The sequence below is a fragment of the Adiantum capillus-veneris genome, chromosome 24 (assembly GCF_014529385.1).
Source record: "Adiantum capillus-veneris isolate H3 chromosome 24, ASM1452938v2, whole genome shotgun sequence".
Taxonomy (NCBI): domain Eukaryota; kingdom Viridiplantae; phylum Streptophyta; class Polypodiopsida; order Polypodiales; family Pteridaceae; genus Adiantum; species Adiantum capillus-veneris.
Genome location: NC_140954.1, coordinates 2,244,311 through 2,263,177, shown reverse-complemented (window position 1 = coordinate 2,263,177; position 18,867 = coordinate 2,244,311). Strand labels below are relative to the sequence as shown.

The 18,867-nt window shown below is 40.7% G+C and overlaps 1 protein-coding gene and 1 pseudogene across 3 annotated transcripts in view; one reads left to right on the top strand and one right to left on the bottom strand.

The window, feature by feature from the left end:
- The window catches only part of LOC147425832 (Zinc finger C-x8-C-x5-C-x3-H type family protein), a 35,009-nt gene extending 32,295 nt beyond the window's left edge, over window positions 1-2,714 (bottom strand). For 2 of the 3 annotated variants that reach the window (XM_086498462.1, XM_086498463.1), the window contains exon 1: window positions 1,424-2,714. In XM_086498462.1, the coding sequence (XP_086354588.1) occupies window positions 1,424-1,564 (141 nt within the window). In that variant the 5' untranslated portion in view covers window positions 1,565-2,714. The remainder of the gene's footprint in view (window positions 1-1,423) is intronic. The other variant, XM_086498461.1, reaches the window with a different exon arrangement.
- Window positions 2,715-6,868: 4,154 nt separating this feature from the next.
- LOC147425831 (uncharacterized) lies at window positions 6,869-7,669 on the top strand (annotated as a pseudogene).
- The last annotated feature ends 11,198 nt before the right edge of the window (window positions 7,670-18,867 follow it).

Sequence of the window (18,867 nt, the reverse complement as noted above, 5' to 3'; positions counted from 1 at the left end):
AAACAAAAGAGTTCTGCGGCACATGAAGAGACACAAACATTCCCAACAACCAGCTTTTTGTACTTCTTCATATGCCGAAGAGGTGAAAATGTCGAAGTTTCAAATGCTGGTCAAGAACAGGAGACCCATACCTACACTTACCTTTTTTTAGCACTGCAATGAGCAAAAGCACAAACTCCCACAAAAAGTTGTCTAAACCTAGAGGAAAAACCTTATAACCAATGCTCCACCCTCTTGCACTGATGCATAGGGCAGGGCAACAATCATAAATTTGCAAGAGAAGCCACAGCATAACTTTGGTGCACATTAAGATGTTGCTAACGAGCTATCCGAGTCCTCTAGCTAGCATCATTTTCCATGAACACCTTTGGAAAAGTTTATATTAAGCAGACAAAGAAGGGAAATTCTGGCTGTCAGACCTACTTTTCAATATACTCTCCTGGAGGCCAAGATGTAAGGGCAATTCTTTAATAATGCTGTGTAAAAATGTCAGCAGACTTACGATTTGAAGGAGAGAACAAAGGTTGTGAACATAACATGTGTTGACAAATGCCTACAGGTTTGAATCAAGATGAATAAATGGGGCAGTTTCATAAGTACATTCAAGAATTCAAGATGCTTATAGAACGAAAATGTATGCTATTAAATGTTCTCCATCTGCAACAGAGATTCCAATATCAACAGCTTTATCCTAATAACAAGCCCTCCAAATTATTCTTGCCTCTCTTGTAAAAATAAAGAGAAAACAGTAATCCAAATTGCTGGTCAATGCATACACAAATCTTGCCAGACTGTTATAACCAGGCAACAAGCACACAATACCATAATAATTGCGTTCAATTCACTCTCTTGGTTCCTCTGCTTGGATATGGTCGAGAGCTTTGCACACTTTGGTTCCTTGTTTTCTCACAATATGTGTGTGTGTGTGTGTGTGTGTGTGTGTGCGCGCGCGCACGTGCGCGCATCGACGTAAGCGCTTATCAGCGGCAAACTATATATCATTGCCCAGAGAGACCAAATTACGTTACAATCCAGACCAAATTACGTTACAATCCACAAGAAATACATGTCAACTATGCCATGGTAAAGTCCATCACATGCGACATGCAGTTTCCATTACAGTCATATTTCTCCAACAACATATGAATTTAGCATCCAGGTTATCCACCTTCTTGGATTGAAAAGCTTAAGCATAACCCCACTCTGGGCATCATGATTCACAAAATATACATGTGAATCGTAGACTGAATGCAAAGTTGTATATACAACCACAAGATCCAGATTCATACTTCACTTAAAAGTTTCCAGATAGCAATATGCTAAGTTGATAAGTAATGAGTCGTGATGACTTTCAGAGCCAAAAGCAAGCAATATCCACACAAAATGTTAACCTCCTAAGATGTGAACTAAAACAAGGACCAACCTGATGCAGTTTGTCTTCTGATGCCCATGTGACATTTTTTGGCCGCGGGCGCTTTCTATTGTCATCTGTATGTTGAAAAGGTGCCTGGATGGAATGGAGGCTTCCAGTAGGCATGCCAGCACCTGCCGCCGTGGTAGTCATGTGGAGTAGTACTTTAGATGTGGAATCTGCCTCTGGAACTTACACTCTCTCCCTCGGGCTTGGGTGATGTGACACTTGATACATTTAACACTTCATGATAGGTGTAGGCGACAAGAACAATACAAGCACAATCCCATTATTGTGTGTGCTACTCTTAAATCCAGATTTTAATCGACTAGTAATGGTTGGGTCTGTACAAGCACCCAGTGGAGCTGATTCGAGAAAATTTCAAGGTTTAATGGTGGTGAATGACAGGTTCAGATACCCTTTGGTGTTTTCTTTCTTTCAAGAGCACTCTTCAAGGTATTTTCAGATCGTTCTAAGCCTCCAAACCTTATCTTTTGATTTACCAGAAGACTTTACGTGATCTTTGTGAGCGTTTGAAAGCTTCTTTCAGGCCCTTTCTTGTTCTGCAGCGGTGATTTATGGTTTAGTAAATCAAAGGTCAGTGCAAGCGCTACCGTGAGCTCTGAACATCAACACTCCACACACTCCGTTGCTTAGAATAATGTTCTGATGAGCGAATTGCTACAGTGACTCTGGAGGCAGATCCCCATCTCAAACAAAGGAGAAAGGAAAAGGCGCTTTTATTGAAAAGTGGGGAGCGGTCCGAGGGGGGGACTTTGGAAAAGAAAGGGGCAGAAGGAAGAATGCAAAGAGGAGACTGATGGCGTCTCACAAAGGGGATGGATGCTGTGCTAGGGCCCCTAGACACCTTCTTGGTGAAAAAAGCAACACGACCCAAATGGTAGGATATAAAGAGGGAAAACGGGTACCAAGCAAAATCAACAAAGAACAGTGGAGGAAAAAGAAAATGCAGATGTGCATGTAGACATTACCGCAGCAAGAAAGCAGAGGAGACAGAAACCAACAAACATCTTTCGTGTGAGGAAGAGGGCCTTATTTGAGCCCTCTGGAGTGAAGGTAGCCTAGATTAGGGTTATCTGCAAGCTAGCAGGTGAATCGCAGCATCAGAAACAGCAAGGCTGCGAAGGCGTGAAACCGTGACCGCAAACCAGCCTTCAGTGCTCTCTTCTCCTCTAATGCGCTGTCGAATCAGACGCCCTTTTTCTCTTTGCCATTTATGAAAAAATCGAGACGCAAATTTCTCTGGTCGGGCGGTAAACGCAGGATTTCCTTTGAACGCCCAGAAATCCCCCTCTCGCCCGTGGAACCAGCCTTAGGGTTGCAAGACATGCAAGCCTGGATTTCACCTTAGTTTTTTGAGAGTGTGAATGGGAATTATTATAGCTACTATTGAATAAGGTCTCTTAACTCAACTAGTACGGCTGGCGGCCTTCGATCTCCATTCTCTCTCTCTTCCTAAGAGAGTCTCTCTCTCTCTCTCTCTCTCTCTCTCTCTCTCTCACAGTGCGTTGAGCGCCTTGGGTTACAAGTTGCATTGTCGGGGAACCTAGCCAAAGTGAGTAGGAGTTGGCACGTGTCAGGGGGGAGGTCGGAATCCCTCCCCCTTTTATAATAGTATAGATATAGATATAGATAGATAGATATAGATGGTCAAGGTGTTTGCATTCAATCCTTACCACTTACAAGATCACTTCTCTTGTTGTATGAATTCAACTCCGAGCAACATTGATCTCATTCGAGATCGAACTTATATAAGTTCTAATTAGAGCAACATCAATCTCATGTAGGTATCTTAACTTAATGATTGTGTTTCAATCAAATCCACGGACACTTGTGCGAGACCATAGATATGTGAATCCAAAACCGAGCAAAAGGAGCAAACATCGATATCATATGCTTGAGCAAAAACAGGGCTAGCATCGACACCTTCCATGGACGAAGCACATACCCCACCAAAAAAGCAAATCATAAGAAGAGATAAATGGGAGAAGCTCAATTAGTTTGAAAGACTTATTCAAGCCGCACTTTTCACAATGGTTGAGCTTTTGGGAATTGTCTTCGTGGCATTAACAAACACACTTGAAATGTGCAACAGCCTCCTCCTGCAAGTCCCTTAGTTCATTTTAGGTCCTTTCCAACCTACCTCACCCTGTTGTCACATGGGTTTGCACTTTTGACACTACCTACGTTCTTTGCCATTTACAATTGTTTTGTTTTCCTTTCTTCCTTTGGTCACCCTCATCCCATCTCAAAGTTGGAGGAGATGGAGGGTGTTTTTGGGAATATATGGTGTGTACACAATGATCGTATGAGTGTCAAAATTTTCATGAGTCTATTATGGGTTGATGTTTGTCACGGGTTCGCGGTGGGAAAAGCTTGCGTTCTATGTGGTGCTTTGCCTAGCTTGCGAGGGATACAGAGCAAGGGGGTTCCAAGGCATTGCTTGTGGTAGGGGGTCTAGCATCGACAATTCGCAGTAGATCTGGTGACGGATTGCGTTAGTGTGGCAGGGTTTGGCTTCGACGGGGAGCTCGTGGCGACCATCAGCTCTGCTTTGGCATGCTTTCCTTCACTCCACTCGATTTTTGCCTGCAGGAGAGACCATTGCTCCCTTCTCATCCCCATGAGGGATTTGGTGGCCGGTTCCATTATGTGATATGTTGTTCGTGCGGCGTTTCAGCATGGAGTTGGTGTGTGGCAAACGCTTCTCGATGGTGGCAGCAAATTGTCTCGTGGATCTGCAACGGGTGATGGTGCTCCTCGAGGACTTGATGCTCACGCTAGGCTCCCCATAAAAGCCTGTGGTTGCGTCTTCAGTTCGGTTTTCTATTGTGAGGTGATGGAGCTTGCATGCTCCCCCCTTATGCGGCTGCTACTAGTATGTGATTAAACTTTATTTTGCGGGTGGGTCCCTTATTTGCCGTGTGTTCCGTCTCGTCTTATGTGATTCTGGTAGTCATGAGGTGGCTCCCATATTTGCCATGGATCCTATCGTATTTCTTTTTGGGTGTTCGTTATGATGTCATGGCTCGATCTAAACACGGCTTGTATTTTTTATTTTATGGTTTTGTAAATATATCTACTTACCATTGTGAGTTCCCCAAAAAAAAAAAAATCTTATATAGGAAAGGAATAACATAGGGTGCTCGCCAATGAAAGGGGAGGGCATTAAGACACCCATCAAATTTCATACATATGTTCGGTAAGTGCCCTACCTCACGGGGGCTAGCCGCTAAAGTGTGCGAATGGGTATGGAAGACTTGGAAGATTATTTTCTTTACTAATGATCTGATCCTGGGAGGGCGTGGATTCCAAAACTAGGCCATTTTGGTGTGCACCCAAATCACTAGATTTGCTACTTGCCTTGGGTTTGGAAGCTTAGGAACCTCCAAATATTTGAGGCAAAACTGGTTGTGGCTCAATTTGATGATATTGTGCGTATGAGCACTGAGCTTATCATGGTGTGGGAGCAAAGAGAGGGACAATAGTCAAGGAGGAAGAATGGAATCATGCACTAAGTTTTTTAGAACACTCGAGACAGTTTTCATAGCACCCCTGTTTTGGTTCCTTTTTTATCTATGTACAAGACCCTGTTGGAACCCTTGCCCTCTCAAGTCACATGTAGTGCTTGAGGGCAGTTGTATTCTTTTCGAATTAATTAAAATTCTCTCAATTCACAATTGTGAGTATGGGGGGGGAAAGACACCCATCAAATTTAGAATACACATAGTATGTTCTCACGATTTTGGAAGCATTTGTTTAGCTAGAATCTAGGAAGGTGCTCCTCGAACACTAAACAGAATGGAAAAGAAAGAGAGGGGGGGACAAGTGGCGGACGAGAGGAGGAGATAAATAAGAATGGAAAAATAAGAATAGTTGTGTAAACTAAGGGAATACTTTGAGACGCAAAGCAAAAGGGAAGGTGGACGCCTTTTGGAAGCTTCCGTCAGGGCGACAAAGATGATTCTCTCTCTCTCTCTCTCTCTCTCTCTCTCTCTCTCTCTCTCTCTCTCTCTCTCTCTCTCTCTCTCTCTCTAGGGGAGTGTGTGGCTCGTGCAAATGAGGGCAAGGCCGAGGCGTCAGGATTCCCTCTCGCTCTCATCTCTCTCGCGTAGGCCCCCCAATGAGATGTAGGCATAAGACCGCATTTACTCTCGCGTTTTCTCTCTGTTGAGCGAGGCATTGCCTCCATCACTCTCTCGCCCATAGCAAGGTTGGGCCGGGGGGGGGGGGGGGGCATGGGAGATGAAGGGGGCGACAAAGAAAAAGGTGGTGAAGTCAGGTGTCGAGACCTAGCAAGGGCATAGAGTGGATGGGAGGGAGGCGAGGGCAAGTGATGAGAGATGGGAGGGCGCACAGTCGTTGGCAACAAAGAGGAGAACGAAGAGGACGGCAAGAATAGAGGCGGTGATTGAGAGCACTGAGCCTAATTCTTAGGAATCTCATGGAGATTCCACCTAATAAAACGCAAAAGGAGAGAGCAGCATTGAAAATAGTAGAGTCCCTTCTAGTCTTCATGTATTTCCCAAAGTGCATGTATTTCCCAAACTGCAGTGGAGAATAAACAAAGGCTTCTAAAGAGAAATTCTACCAGTAGGCCCTGCCAATTTTCGATAGTGGAGCGATTTAGTAGAATGCCGAGATGCCGTGCGATTTGCAGAGTAAACTCCTTCGGATACAGGGTGGGTGTGGCGGTTGTTAGTTGGCGATCTGGACACATTGCAACTAGGTGGCAGGATTTGCGCAGGGGGGAAGGGGAGGTTGCTTGTTTGTTTTTTATGCGAAAATCGTGTTGTGAAATCTATTGAGGGACGTAGAGAAGGACCTACGCGCGACTGGCTGACACAGAGAAAGAGTTGTCCGACTGTGTGACCTAGAGAGGGGTGACTGATGATCATGTGGTTCTGTGGTTGACGCAGAGAAAGAGCTGTCCGCGCGACTGGGTGACACAGAAACATGTAACTCATGCTCACTCACTACTGTGTGTGTCTCTTTGTGTGTGTCTGAGACAGTCTGAGGTATGTTTCACTATGTCATTTGGTGCAGTCTTATGAGAAGACTTTAAAATGCTTTATGTTTGTCTGGTGATTGCCTCGTTGGTTGATTGTTGCGTGGATCACGGCAGTATGTCCTGCATTGTGGTCTGATGCGAGGAGATGTGTATTAGTCCTGGTATAGGATTGAGCTGCAGCTTTGGATATTGTGTGTAGGTAGTGAACATGGCACAGTTGAAAAATGAAGCCAGAGCTAGGGTTGACCTGGATGAAGGTGCTATGCCAAAGAGGAAAAGATCAAGAAGGGTAGAGGATTCCAGCCGAGGTAATTCGAGGGGGAACAATGTCAATTGTTGTGGACCGAGCAGTAGGATCATGGAAGTAAGTGTGACTATCTCTGTGGGGGGGGGGTGATGATATTGATGCAATGCTCTTGGCATGCATGAAATCATTTCTGCGCATTGGAGAGGGAGGGAATTGCCTTGCACATTCATTTCTAGATGGTTGTCCGACTATGGGCAACATCGTTGATAGCTGTCAACAAGAAAATCAAAGGATACTTGGGGTGGGACAAAGTCACTCCTGCACGGGGGATGGTGTTGTGTTGAGGTTTAAAACAACATAAAATGCATACATTTGAGGGCATGTCGGGTATTGCTTGAAGGAACAGGATGAGTTGCACTTTAGGAAAGTCATGCATCATGTGACTTTTGTCGATGTTAACAAAGGGATAGAGTTATATAGTCTCTATGGAGTTGATGAGCTGAAAAATAGAGTGTACTTAACACCAGTAAACATTTTTGATAGAGCGCTCATGTTTTGGAAATTCAAGCTGCGGCATTTAGTAGGAAATGATTTCTTGTCAACGCTACATAGGATGGTGAAGACAGGAAAGTATTATCTGTCGTCCTTTGTGGATAACTCCACATCAGGGACATGGTCTACCCATCGAGTACAACTTACCAAGATGTTGTTAGCAATTTTGTTGCTAATGACATGTATACAACAACTCACCCACGAGGCGACTGGTTCTTGTCTCGTTGGCAAGAAAGACATAGGTATTCACTTTACCATTTACACAAAGCGATTCAATTTTCAGATTGTTTATGGCAGCAAATGTGTTTTGCAGCCCGTTGCCAACAAGTGTTGAGAATCACCATTTTGAAACTGAAGTGAGCGATGCGGAGATGGCGATGAGTTTATCCCTCTAGTCCACTGGACTGATGTGACTACAGTTGCTTAACGGTTGTGTGCATTATTGTTTTTTTTAATTCTATTTGAAAATAATTGACCTGATTGTTCAATTTCGTGTCCGTAGTGGGAGGATGGACAAGCATGATGAGAACCAACTGCTGGGATTGCACGAGACACAGGCAGAGGACTCTTTCGCTATTATTGAAGATGAGTGGGTTGATAGAATGCATTACATTTTGATTGCCATTTTGAGGAAGCTCGTGGGAAATGACACCACCATCCATCATTCTCTGTAGTCAGATCTTATTGGTGTTGTGCGTAATTTAAAAGATGCCATCGACAATTATGCTACCAACATTGCTGATGTCTAGGTCGTGAAATTAGAAGAGCAGATCTCTGCGTTGCAAAAGGAGGTTACACAGCTTAAGACTCAGCTGAACAAGCTGAATGCTATTATTTGCAGTTGTCAAATCTCTTGACAAGGGCACTGATATAATATCTAGTTGGGCATTTTTGTATTCAAAGAATGATGTCCCGCGCTTTTATATGATATGTACATGATCCATGTTTTGCTATTTGTATATACCCAGCAGCAAAAGGTGTCGTGAATCTTTTTTTGCGTAAAGCAACAAAGCTATGTACACCGCGGTTCAATAATCGATACAACAATTCTTCTATCTACAAGACATCTCTATGGGAAGCATCCTTTCAAAATCAAACCTTTTTTTTGTCCTATTCGTATTCTGTTTGAAAAGTACAGCCCAAGCATTGTGTATCTAGACAGAAAAACTCCCATGTGACTACCGGATTTCATTCGAGAGACCGAGTGTGTTGTATTGCGTTGCAAAAACTAGCATGTGAACACCGATTCTATGCAGCTATTGAATGTCCTATTGCGTGCATGGGAACAGCCCACAAACTCTTTGTTTTTCTTTTCCAACACCATTGTAAGAGAATCTTGGAGGTTAATTAATGGGTTTTTGGAATGTAGACCCGTAGGTGCGCCTAATTTTCCAAAGGGGTTCATTAGATGGTGTCTAAGGAGATGCTCTCATTGCTTTCATGTAAAAAAGCAAGGAGATGGCACGTCGAGAAGAGAGAGAGAGAGAGAGAGATTTTTCTTCCATGTCCCTCAGGGTAGACGGACCATCTAGACATATTTATCTCTTTCTTTTTGCTACGCGTACCATCCTCTTTCTCTCTTTCTTCTTGGCGTAGCGCAGGCACCAGAAGAGGTGCTTCCTCTCTTTGCCGATCGTGTGTGTCTGGTTGAATGCATCAACAACAAACGCCTGATAAATGCAATGCAGAAGTCAAAGATGGATAGAGCATGGGAGGGTGGAGACTGGGGTGAAGAGGGGTGGAGGGGATCTACTCGGGAGTGCACTAGGACGTGGAGAACAGTTCTCTCTCTCTCTCTCTCTCTCTCTCTCTCTCTCTCTCTCTCTCTCTCTCTCTCTCTCTCTCTCTCTCTCTCTCTCTCTCTGTGAGGTAGTGTGGGAGCTATGTTTTGCGAGGTAGAGCCAGGCACATGAAGAGGTTGTTTTGGGTGGTGACCTCGCCCAGGTCACCGAAGAGACCGAGAGTTTGCATGAAAGATCCATTGAACTAGAGGGCTCAAGAGATGGGGGTGAGGAGGACGGGGTAGGGAAGGGCAGCTCCGACTAGGATACTCACTCAATAGCCTATAAAGGTGGAAAGTCAAGGATAGATAGAGGAGAGCTCACTATCACAACTTGCATCCGAGGTCTTGCATGCATGCATCCTCAAGAAACCCGGGATGGTCAAGGAGAGTGAGAAGCGGAGATAGAGCTGCTATCTGTGTTGTCTTTGTAAGGCCGAATGACAACTCTTGCCATTGTCAAGCCTTGGGATCTATGGATTGTGTGTGCCTTCGTTGCTTGTATTAGGAGTTGTGCTCTTGAGACTAGATTGAGTGGGTTTCTACCTACTTGGAATTCTTTTGTGACTTGAAGTATTGGTGTCCATTTTTTGCTTACTTTCCATGGTAGAGGTGTGCATTTTGGGATCTTTTTTGTTTCCCAGTCGAGATATCGAAGAACTCCACCCAAGCTGTCGATGATTATGCTTTGTTGTTTGCTGTCTAGAAGATTCCATCCACACCATTCAATAAACCGTCCAATACATTGATATTGCTAGCACAAAGCTCAACTATCATTCTTGGCTTTTAGTTCAGGGATGGAGGATAATCCAGCACTTATCTGAGGGTTGTTTGGAATGACTAGGTTTTTTGAGCATGTTTTGTGGAATTTGTCACGAGCCTTGATGATGTATGTTGTTTTTTGCAGGTTATCAAAGACCGCTTGGTTGTGCTTGGACTTTAGTTTATTTGTGAAGAAAAGATGAGGTGTTGTAAAAATGTCAAAGTTGTTGTTTCCAAATGTGTCCTTGATAATTGCAAAGTCTGTTTCTGTTTGCTATGCAACTCTTATCCAGGACATCTATAAATAGTTCATTTGATTGCCGCATTGGTGTTGTTAGCTCATCACGTTTGACATGTGTGTTCCAACATGACGGTGTGAGGATGTCAAGTGTATTGTTCATGTCACTGAATATCCATCGATCGCAAACAAGGCTTTCCTGACAAAGATCACTAGAGAAGATAACGTTTAAACCACCGAAGGGTTCGTTGTGTCTATGCTTTATAGCTTGAAGTCTTGTGTCAATAATGCATAGTAGTCTATTGCCTATCAAAGAAGCCTCATTAAAGACAACCAGTTTGAGGTTTGTGTATACTTATCAATGGGAGGTGCAATGCAGAGTGAATTGTTGTGCCGCCAAGATTAAACACTACTTTGCCTGTATATGCCATCAATAATGTTGTTGGAAATTCAATGTTGCCTTCTATTGAAGGTGCATAGTGCAAGCCTAGGCCTTGGATGATTGCACGCAAAGTAAAGGTTTTTCCTGTTCCGACGCTACCTGTCAAGAAAAGGTGGATTGTGTCATTGGGACATAGTCTCTTTCTTGTCATGATATCATCATAAAGATGTCATTGCTCTATATTCAAACTCATGACAATTGAGTTATATTCTTCATTTGGCATGGCAAGAAATCTAGAAAGAGCACATGAAGGATGTTTTAACTAACAAAGGTCTATCGGAACCACTGAAAGAGCGTGCAAAGGGTGATGGCTATACGCACGCTCAGTGGGAGATTTTGGATGCCAAAGACATGGCTACGATATGTCTACATGTAGCCAAGTCAATGTTCTTCACTATCATAGGGAAGACAAGAGCCAAGGCTCTATGGGATAGCTCATGTTCAGCATGGGAGAGCAAAAGTGCATCCAACAAAGTTTTGCTCATGAAAAATCGTACAAAGATCAACATGAAAGAAGGTAGCATAGTTTTTGGACACTTAAATGAGTCCAACTCCTTGTTCAGTCAGTTGACATCTCAGGGCTTTAGTGAGTTTGACGACAAACTCAAGTCTATATTCCTGCTATGCTCTCTACCCAATTCATGGGACATATTTTGCACATCCATTAGCAATTCAACTCCCAATGGCAAGTCAGTGTCCAATGATGTCACAAATGTGTCGCTCACTGAAGAGATTTGACGTAAATCTCTTAAAGATGCTAGTCCATGGAGATACATATATGACTGGCAGTTCAACGAAGCAAAGAGACCGTGACAAGAACAAGAACAAAAGCAAGAGAGTGTCTTGCAACATTTTAGTATGCAGGGGGGGAAGTCATTGAGTACCCTAATGAAAGCATACTTAAAACTCAATAAGAAGATTCTCCCAAGACAGATGCTGAGAAAGAGGAAGTAGCGAAATTGCCATATTCTTCTGCAATTGGCATTTTGATGTACGCTATGGTAGCCACAAGACCAGACATTGCACATGCAGTGGGAGTGGTTAGTAGACACATATCAAATCCTGGCAAGAAGAATTGGGAAGCAGTGAAGAAAATCCTCAGATACTTGAAGGGTACAACTAGCAAGTGTTTACGCTTCAAAAATAGCGATGCATCTATTGTGGGTTACACAGATGCGGATTATGCAAGTTATGTGGATAATAGAAAGTCCACATATGGCTATATGTTCATGTTTGTTGGAGCGGCTATCTCTTGGAGATCGTGTCTCCAAGACTGCACGTCTTCATCTACCACTGAGGCAGAGTATGTTGCTGCATCTGAGGTTAGCTCCTCTAGTGGGAGATTTGGGCATTCACGAGGTTCTAGTACTGCATTCTTATAGTCAAAGTGCCATTGCTTTGGCAAAGAATCCGGTGTTTCACTCAAAGTCAAAACACATAGAGGTCAGATACCATGTCACACGAGATGTATTGGATGGCAAGCGCATTGAGCTTGTCAAGGTTCACACTGACGACAACCCAACAGATGCTCTCATGAAGAGCGTAGCCTTGGAGCGGTTAACACACTGCATAGAGCTTATGGGTGTAGTATGAAGCCTGACAATGCTTCATCGACTTTGTATATACTAACTATACTGATGCCACTATTGGCCACCCTGACCTTCAAGTGGGAGGTTGTTGGGGTGTGGGCCAGGTGGCTATGGGAATCACCCCTTACATTACTTTCTCTATAATGAATATAGGGAGAGAGAGTGAGAGTTGACTACAACTCTCACTTTCCTACTCCACTAATTCTAAACTGATGTGTCTCTTGCTTCGTCCCCTTCCCCCTTCTCTCCTTCCCTCTCTTGCACTCACCACTCCACATGGATCTCCGGATCCCCTACACAAACAACTACAACCAAAGTGTAAAAGTAAAAAAATCTTGACTCAATAGTAGCACCAAGCCAATATGAAGTCATACAATTTTCCATGGCTTGGTTTAGACCATCATGTCAAGTTTGAGGCCAATAAGTGTATCTTAGAATCCTTCGGGCATAGCAAAATTCCTACTACAAGGGTTCCATGGCTCCAAATTGCTCTAGGAAGGCATCCCTAGGCTCCAAACACTTCAAGAAACAAGGCTACAAGTCAATTTTTGGCAGAATAGTTAGTATCATGATACTAAACAATTAGTCCAAACTGAAGATATTTCATCATCACATCTTTGTACAAGCTGGATTATGATCATTGATCCCATTTTGGGTCAATTTGGACTCATGGACAACACACCGATTTAGATACCAGTAAGTCACAGGCTTTCATGCCAAAAAAGCTACAAAGGGGCTCTTTTCAAATTTCAAATTAGTTGTAGAGGTCTTATTATTATGTGCATACTTGGGGTTAATCATCAATGGATTGGCTAGTGTTTGCTAAGTTCACCCATCAAATTTAAGCTCCTTTGGACACATGAACCATCACTAAACTCGAAATGAATTTTAGAGTATGCCAGTTTGTTTTATATGTGGATGGTATCTTTAAACTCTCTAAGATCTCAAGAGTTTCCCTCTCGAATCCTACCAAAAGTAAAATAACAACACTATGGCAAACCAGAGGAACTTTTGCCTTGTAAAACTAATCTGAGGTCACTTACGTAAAGCTCTTGTCCCCGGTAGTGAAGCCAATGTTGTCGGGCAGATACAAAGTGTAGTTTAACTCGTTTGAACACAATGATATAAAGCAATGACAAAATGGATACACGGTTAGAGAGAAACTCACTTTGAAGCTTCTGGGAGAGCTCTTCGACGGAATCGTGCAAGCTTAGTGTTGAAGCGTAGCTCTCACCGTTGCTAATGCGATGGTGTAGTCACCTTCACAATGTAGCTTTTGTAGTGCACGTGGAGAGTAGAAGAAGACCTCACTCACTCTCTCACAAAAAATACACGATCACGACACACTTAGTTGAGCACAAAAGATGATTAATTCAAGAGTTGTTCTTAAGGTTACAAAAATTGGCTTATATACCTCAGCCTTTGAGGTACTAACTCATCAAAATTACCCCCTGCTTTGTACCATGGGTTCAGCTGATCCGCATATTTAATGAGTTATAATTTAGAAACTTGATTGAGTCCCAAAAAACAATTACAATTGAGTACGTCAAATTAAATAATACAAAAATGGTGTAGCTTTTTCGTGTTCAGTTGTCAACATAAATGGGAAAGCATTATTTTTTTAAAGATTGTTATCGTATTTTTGTCTTCTTACATGCTAGTTTGAGAGGGTGAATATTTGTCGATAGGGCTTTGAATAATTATGTCAAAGAATAACAAACACTACTTGTATTTTCTCTCCCTGATTATTACAAAGTTAACACATAAAATTGTTTTTCCAAAAATGGATCTAAGATCAGAACCATGATCCAATCCTATCTTTAGATTGAGGTCTATACAATGGAAAATTAAGTTCAATAGACCATCTCGACATATGAAGAAAGCTCTTCATTTTGATAGTAACTGAAGTTTCCATAAGGGTAGGAAGTATTGAGCATAAGCAAGACTTGGAAATACTTTGACAACACATGTTAGATGATACATTCGATAAGCTATAGTAACCCAAGTTGAGTGTCATGCTACAAAATATGGGGCATAAGTAAGGGTTGGAAATAATTTTGCAAAAACTAGGTTCAATGAAAGAATTTAAAGCTATAAGGTTAATGATCCTTTAAGCATAAAGGGTATGACTATGCATTATTGTACATGACAGCTTGGCCAAAATGTGGATGCCTACAATTGCGGTGAACACAAAAAGTTGAAAAAGGCTGGAAACACGAGTGTCCTCCAGGTGAAATGTTTCCCAAAAAAAGCTTTATTAATGGTGAGTAATGTTAGGACAAGGGTCCTACCCCAAGGGAATATTGCAATTCAAGGACGATATATAGCATGAGATTATATACAAGATGAGTAGGTGGTACTTTGCCACTCTCTACCCTCCCAAGTTATATAGCAAGCAATCTCACTAAATGTGTCCTATGGAAGTCTTACAATCTTTTTTGAAGATCCACAAAAATGAACTAACGATTTTGTGGTATGAAACCGTTTCCCCATGATCTCAATTATCATCTCACCAATGCACCTTGCAAAGTGATTTTTCATTTAAGAATATTGTGTGTTGTTATCACTATTACAACTTTTGGACATGTATCAATTTTGCTTATGTTCTATCCTCCAAAAACCATTCAAAAGAAGCAATGTATATAGAACTCTCCTTTACCTACTATTCTTAGAGTTTAAGTGAAAAGAAAATACTTCTATTTTTGGGTGCATGCATACACTATTGTAATTCATGCTCCATGAGATGAGTAAAGAGGCGGAAGGTAAATACTCAATCATCTTGATTGAGGGGGATGGTTGGTACCCAATATGGTGTCTTCTGTTTTGATTCTTATTTATGTTTCTCTCTTTATGTGTTGTGATTATTCAATCAAATGTTTTTGTGAATTTTATTTGATTTAATCAATCAAAGTTGTGTTGAAAGTATTGGGAAGATATCAGGAATCCAACAGTGGTATCAGAGCTTTGAAAACGCTCTAGACAATGTGTAGAAGCAAAGAAGAGTGTTGCTTGTGGGCAAATCAAACAAATTTTGGCATGAAGACTCTTGAGAAGATCACTTTTGAAAGGCTCTCTGTTTGCTAAAGATGCAATAACAACAAGCTTCCTCATCTCAATAGTTTCGATCACAACTACGAGCAATCTACTTCAAAGAAAACGATGCAAGCAATTGAAGAAAAGCAACGAAGACAATTCATGCATCTCTTATACTCTCAAGCAACAATCACAAAGTGTTGAAAATCACACTCAAAGTCAATCAAAGTGCTTATAACCATCAACAAAACACGAAGACACTCTCTCAACTGCTTCTATCCACCGTTTTTGATTGTTCAAAGACTTTGTATATTCACTAGAGGTCTTCTTGGAATTTTTCTGGCTCGTTTAACATACACAAATTTTATCTTATTCGTTTTAATATTCTCTTTTTTTTTCCATTTTTGCAATTTCTCTTAGATATATTTTGGATTTGTATCTATATTCAAACTTTTCTTTTGGTTGAGTTAACCAACTATGACCAGCAAAGATTCTCTTGCTATGGATCAAAAGATTGATGTTCTTCTTAAAGAGCTTGAAAAGGATCTCAATGCACGTACTCTCCTTCATGGAAATCTTGAGAAGTTTCCTTGGATGACTACTTTCAAGGAGAAAAATTCATTGAACGAGACCAAATCAAATGTGCAACAAACCAAATGTTTCTTTGGTGAATTGTGACTCACACACGATACAAACAACCACAAAATTGGAAGAAATTTCAAAGAATGGTAATGAAGTACTTTCTCCCTTTTCAATACAAAGAGAAAGCTAAAGCAAGTCAACTCCTTCCTCACACTGTATTGAGGGGATTGAAAAAGATAATGACCATCAAGTGCACAACATGGAGATGGATGTCAATATTGCCAACGCTTTTGAAGATAGCAATCAAGAACCTCAAGGTAACTCAGACTACCAAGATCACTCATGTACTCCTACTTCTCAGCTACATAGTCTTTTACATATGCAAGTTAAGATTGGTGACAATGTTGACATGATTATGCAAGCACATATGGTTTCATTTCTACACGTGTTGAAATTGCATATGATTCCCACAAATTATAAAGTAAAAGCAGCTTTCCAAAGAACCAAAATAAATTGTGTGTATATGGTAGAAAATTTGCAATACCAAATAGGAGACTTCATTGAATCACGAGATTTCTTAGTAGCACCATTGCAAAACACAGACTTAATTTGGGTATGCATTGGAGATATCATTTTAATCCAAAGATTGACTATGATACGTATATACTCATTGTCACACATAATGAACAATCTTTCACATTACAAGCTAACCAAAAGCTAGAACTAGAACCTCTTCTTAGTCACGCTCAGGCTAAAAGGTTAGCTCGAAAAGATAACAAATAATTTTTTGTTCTAATCAATGAAATTGAAACACTCGAAGACCAATTGTCTCCCTCTTAAAAGCGCTATTTGATGAAATATAAATAAATTTTTGTTAAAGATCTACCTTTGAGATTACCTACTTCTAGAGTGGAAGACCACACAATAGAGTTGATTTTAGGGAGTGACCACCTTGTCGAGCACCATATTGTCAAAATCAAATTGAATAAAGAAATTCAACATCAAATTGAGAAAATATTAAATTGTGGTTTGATTAAGCCAAGTAGTTCACCTTTTGGTGCATCAGTTCTCTTAATAAAAAAGAAAAATGGTACTTATCGTTTGTGCATTGACTATAGATCACTAATTAAAATCACGCTAAAAAATTATTTTCCTATTCCTTGTGTTGACGACTTACTTGATAAATCAAGTGGTGCATCCATTTTTAGTAAGATAGATCTTAAATTTGGATATCATCAAGTGCGTATGATGGAAAGTTATATTCATAAAATTGCATTTCAAACACAATATGGTCATTTTGAATTTCTTGTAATGCCTTTTGGTTTAACAAATACATTCTCCCGTACGATGAGTCACATCTTTTGAAGCATCACGATTGTGTTGTGGTTTTCTTTGATGACATTTTGGTTTTTAGTAAGAATGAAAAAGACCATTATTCACAATTGGATTTGGTTTTTAAATTGTTACATGAAAACCAAATTTACTTGAATCCTAAGAAAAGCTCATTCTTCAAAATTGAGATTGAATACTTAGGTCACATTGTCTCTGGTGAAGGAATCCGTGTGGATCCTAAGAAGAATCAATGCATCAAAGAATGGCCTATACCTCAATCGATTCATGAGAATCATTCTTTTCTTGGTTTGTGTAGTTATTACATAAAATTCATACAAAATTTTCCATACTTGGCTTTACCACTCAAAAACCTTTTGAAAAAGAACACATCTTTCACTTAGAATGACCAACATAAAAAATCTTTTGAGACACTCAAATATGCACTCATGCATGCCCCTGTTTTACAAATTCCTAATTAAAAGACCCTTCTTTTTGGTTACGGTGACTTATGCTAGTGGGCATGGTATTGGTGCTGTATTAATGCACGATAATCACCCCATTGTATATGAAAGTAGAACATTTAAACCCAATGAACTCAATTATAGAACTTATGACAAAGAATTGCTAGCTATTATGCATGCTTTGAAATTATGAAAACATTACTTAATGGGGTTTGAATTCTTGATTAAAATTGATCAACAAAGCATTCATCATTTTCTTTCACAACCATCTATCTCTGAGTGTCACATTAAGTGGGCATCATTCATTCAAAGTTTTCATCCACTCGTTCAATATCAACTAGGGCATGAAAATGAAGTTGTAGATGCACTAACTTGCATGCCATCAATTAATAACCTTTTTGTTGTGTCTTCTAAAACGTTTTCAAATATGATTGATACGTATATTCATGACTCTGACTTTGCTGACATTTATGCTTACATTTGTAACCATACACCTTTTGCTCATGTACAATACTCTTTTTATGATGGGTATTTGTTCTTTGAAAAATGATTTTGTGTAACCCTTGCATTTCGTCAACTTGTTCTTAAAGTGTGCCATGAACCATCTTCTATAGGCCATTGTTGGATTGCCATGGCTATTCACATAGTAGAATCTCAATTTTTATTGGCCCTCCCTTTGTAAAGATGTTGTTACATATGTTGCACAATGTTTTGTTTGTCAACGAATCAAGCATCAACATGGTAAGCAATATGGTTTGTTGATGCCTTTACTTATTCCTGACTCTCCTTGGCAACACATTTTCATGGATTTTATTACTAGATTGCCACTCACTTGTGCACAAAAGGATATGATTTGGGTCATCGTAGATAGATTTAGCAAGCATGCTTACTTTCTACATTATAAGAAGACTCTCTCAGCTAAGCAAGCGACTCTCTTATTTCTTAAGCCTATTTTTGTTTTGCATGGAATGCCTAAATCTATCACATCTTATCGATATAGGCATTTTTGCAATGAATTTTGGGTGACAATTTTCACAAATTTAGGCACTAGACCACTTCTGCGTTTCATCCAGAATCTAATCGACAAGGAGAACCAACCAGTATCACCATTCTAGATCTTTTACAAATATACATTCTGTTGGAAATAGGGTTTCAAGGAAACACACACAGCTTGGAGAAGACGAAGAAGCTCAAGGCACACAAAAGATTGTAGTATTACGTAGTGTGCAATGGAAACATAAGTTAGCCCTATAATGAGGGGCGTATATACAATGCACGGGGGAAAAAACCTCCTAGTGAGGGAAAAAATGTCATGGCGGTCCTAAGTGTGTTCACACATATCACTACTACATATGTATGGTAACAAATCCCCCTGGAAGTGATGCAATGAGCAAGAGCTAGCACAT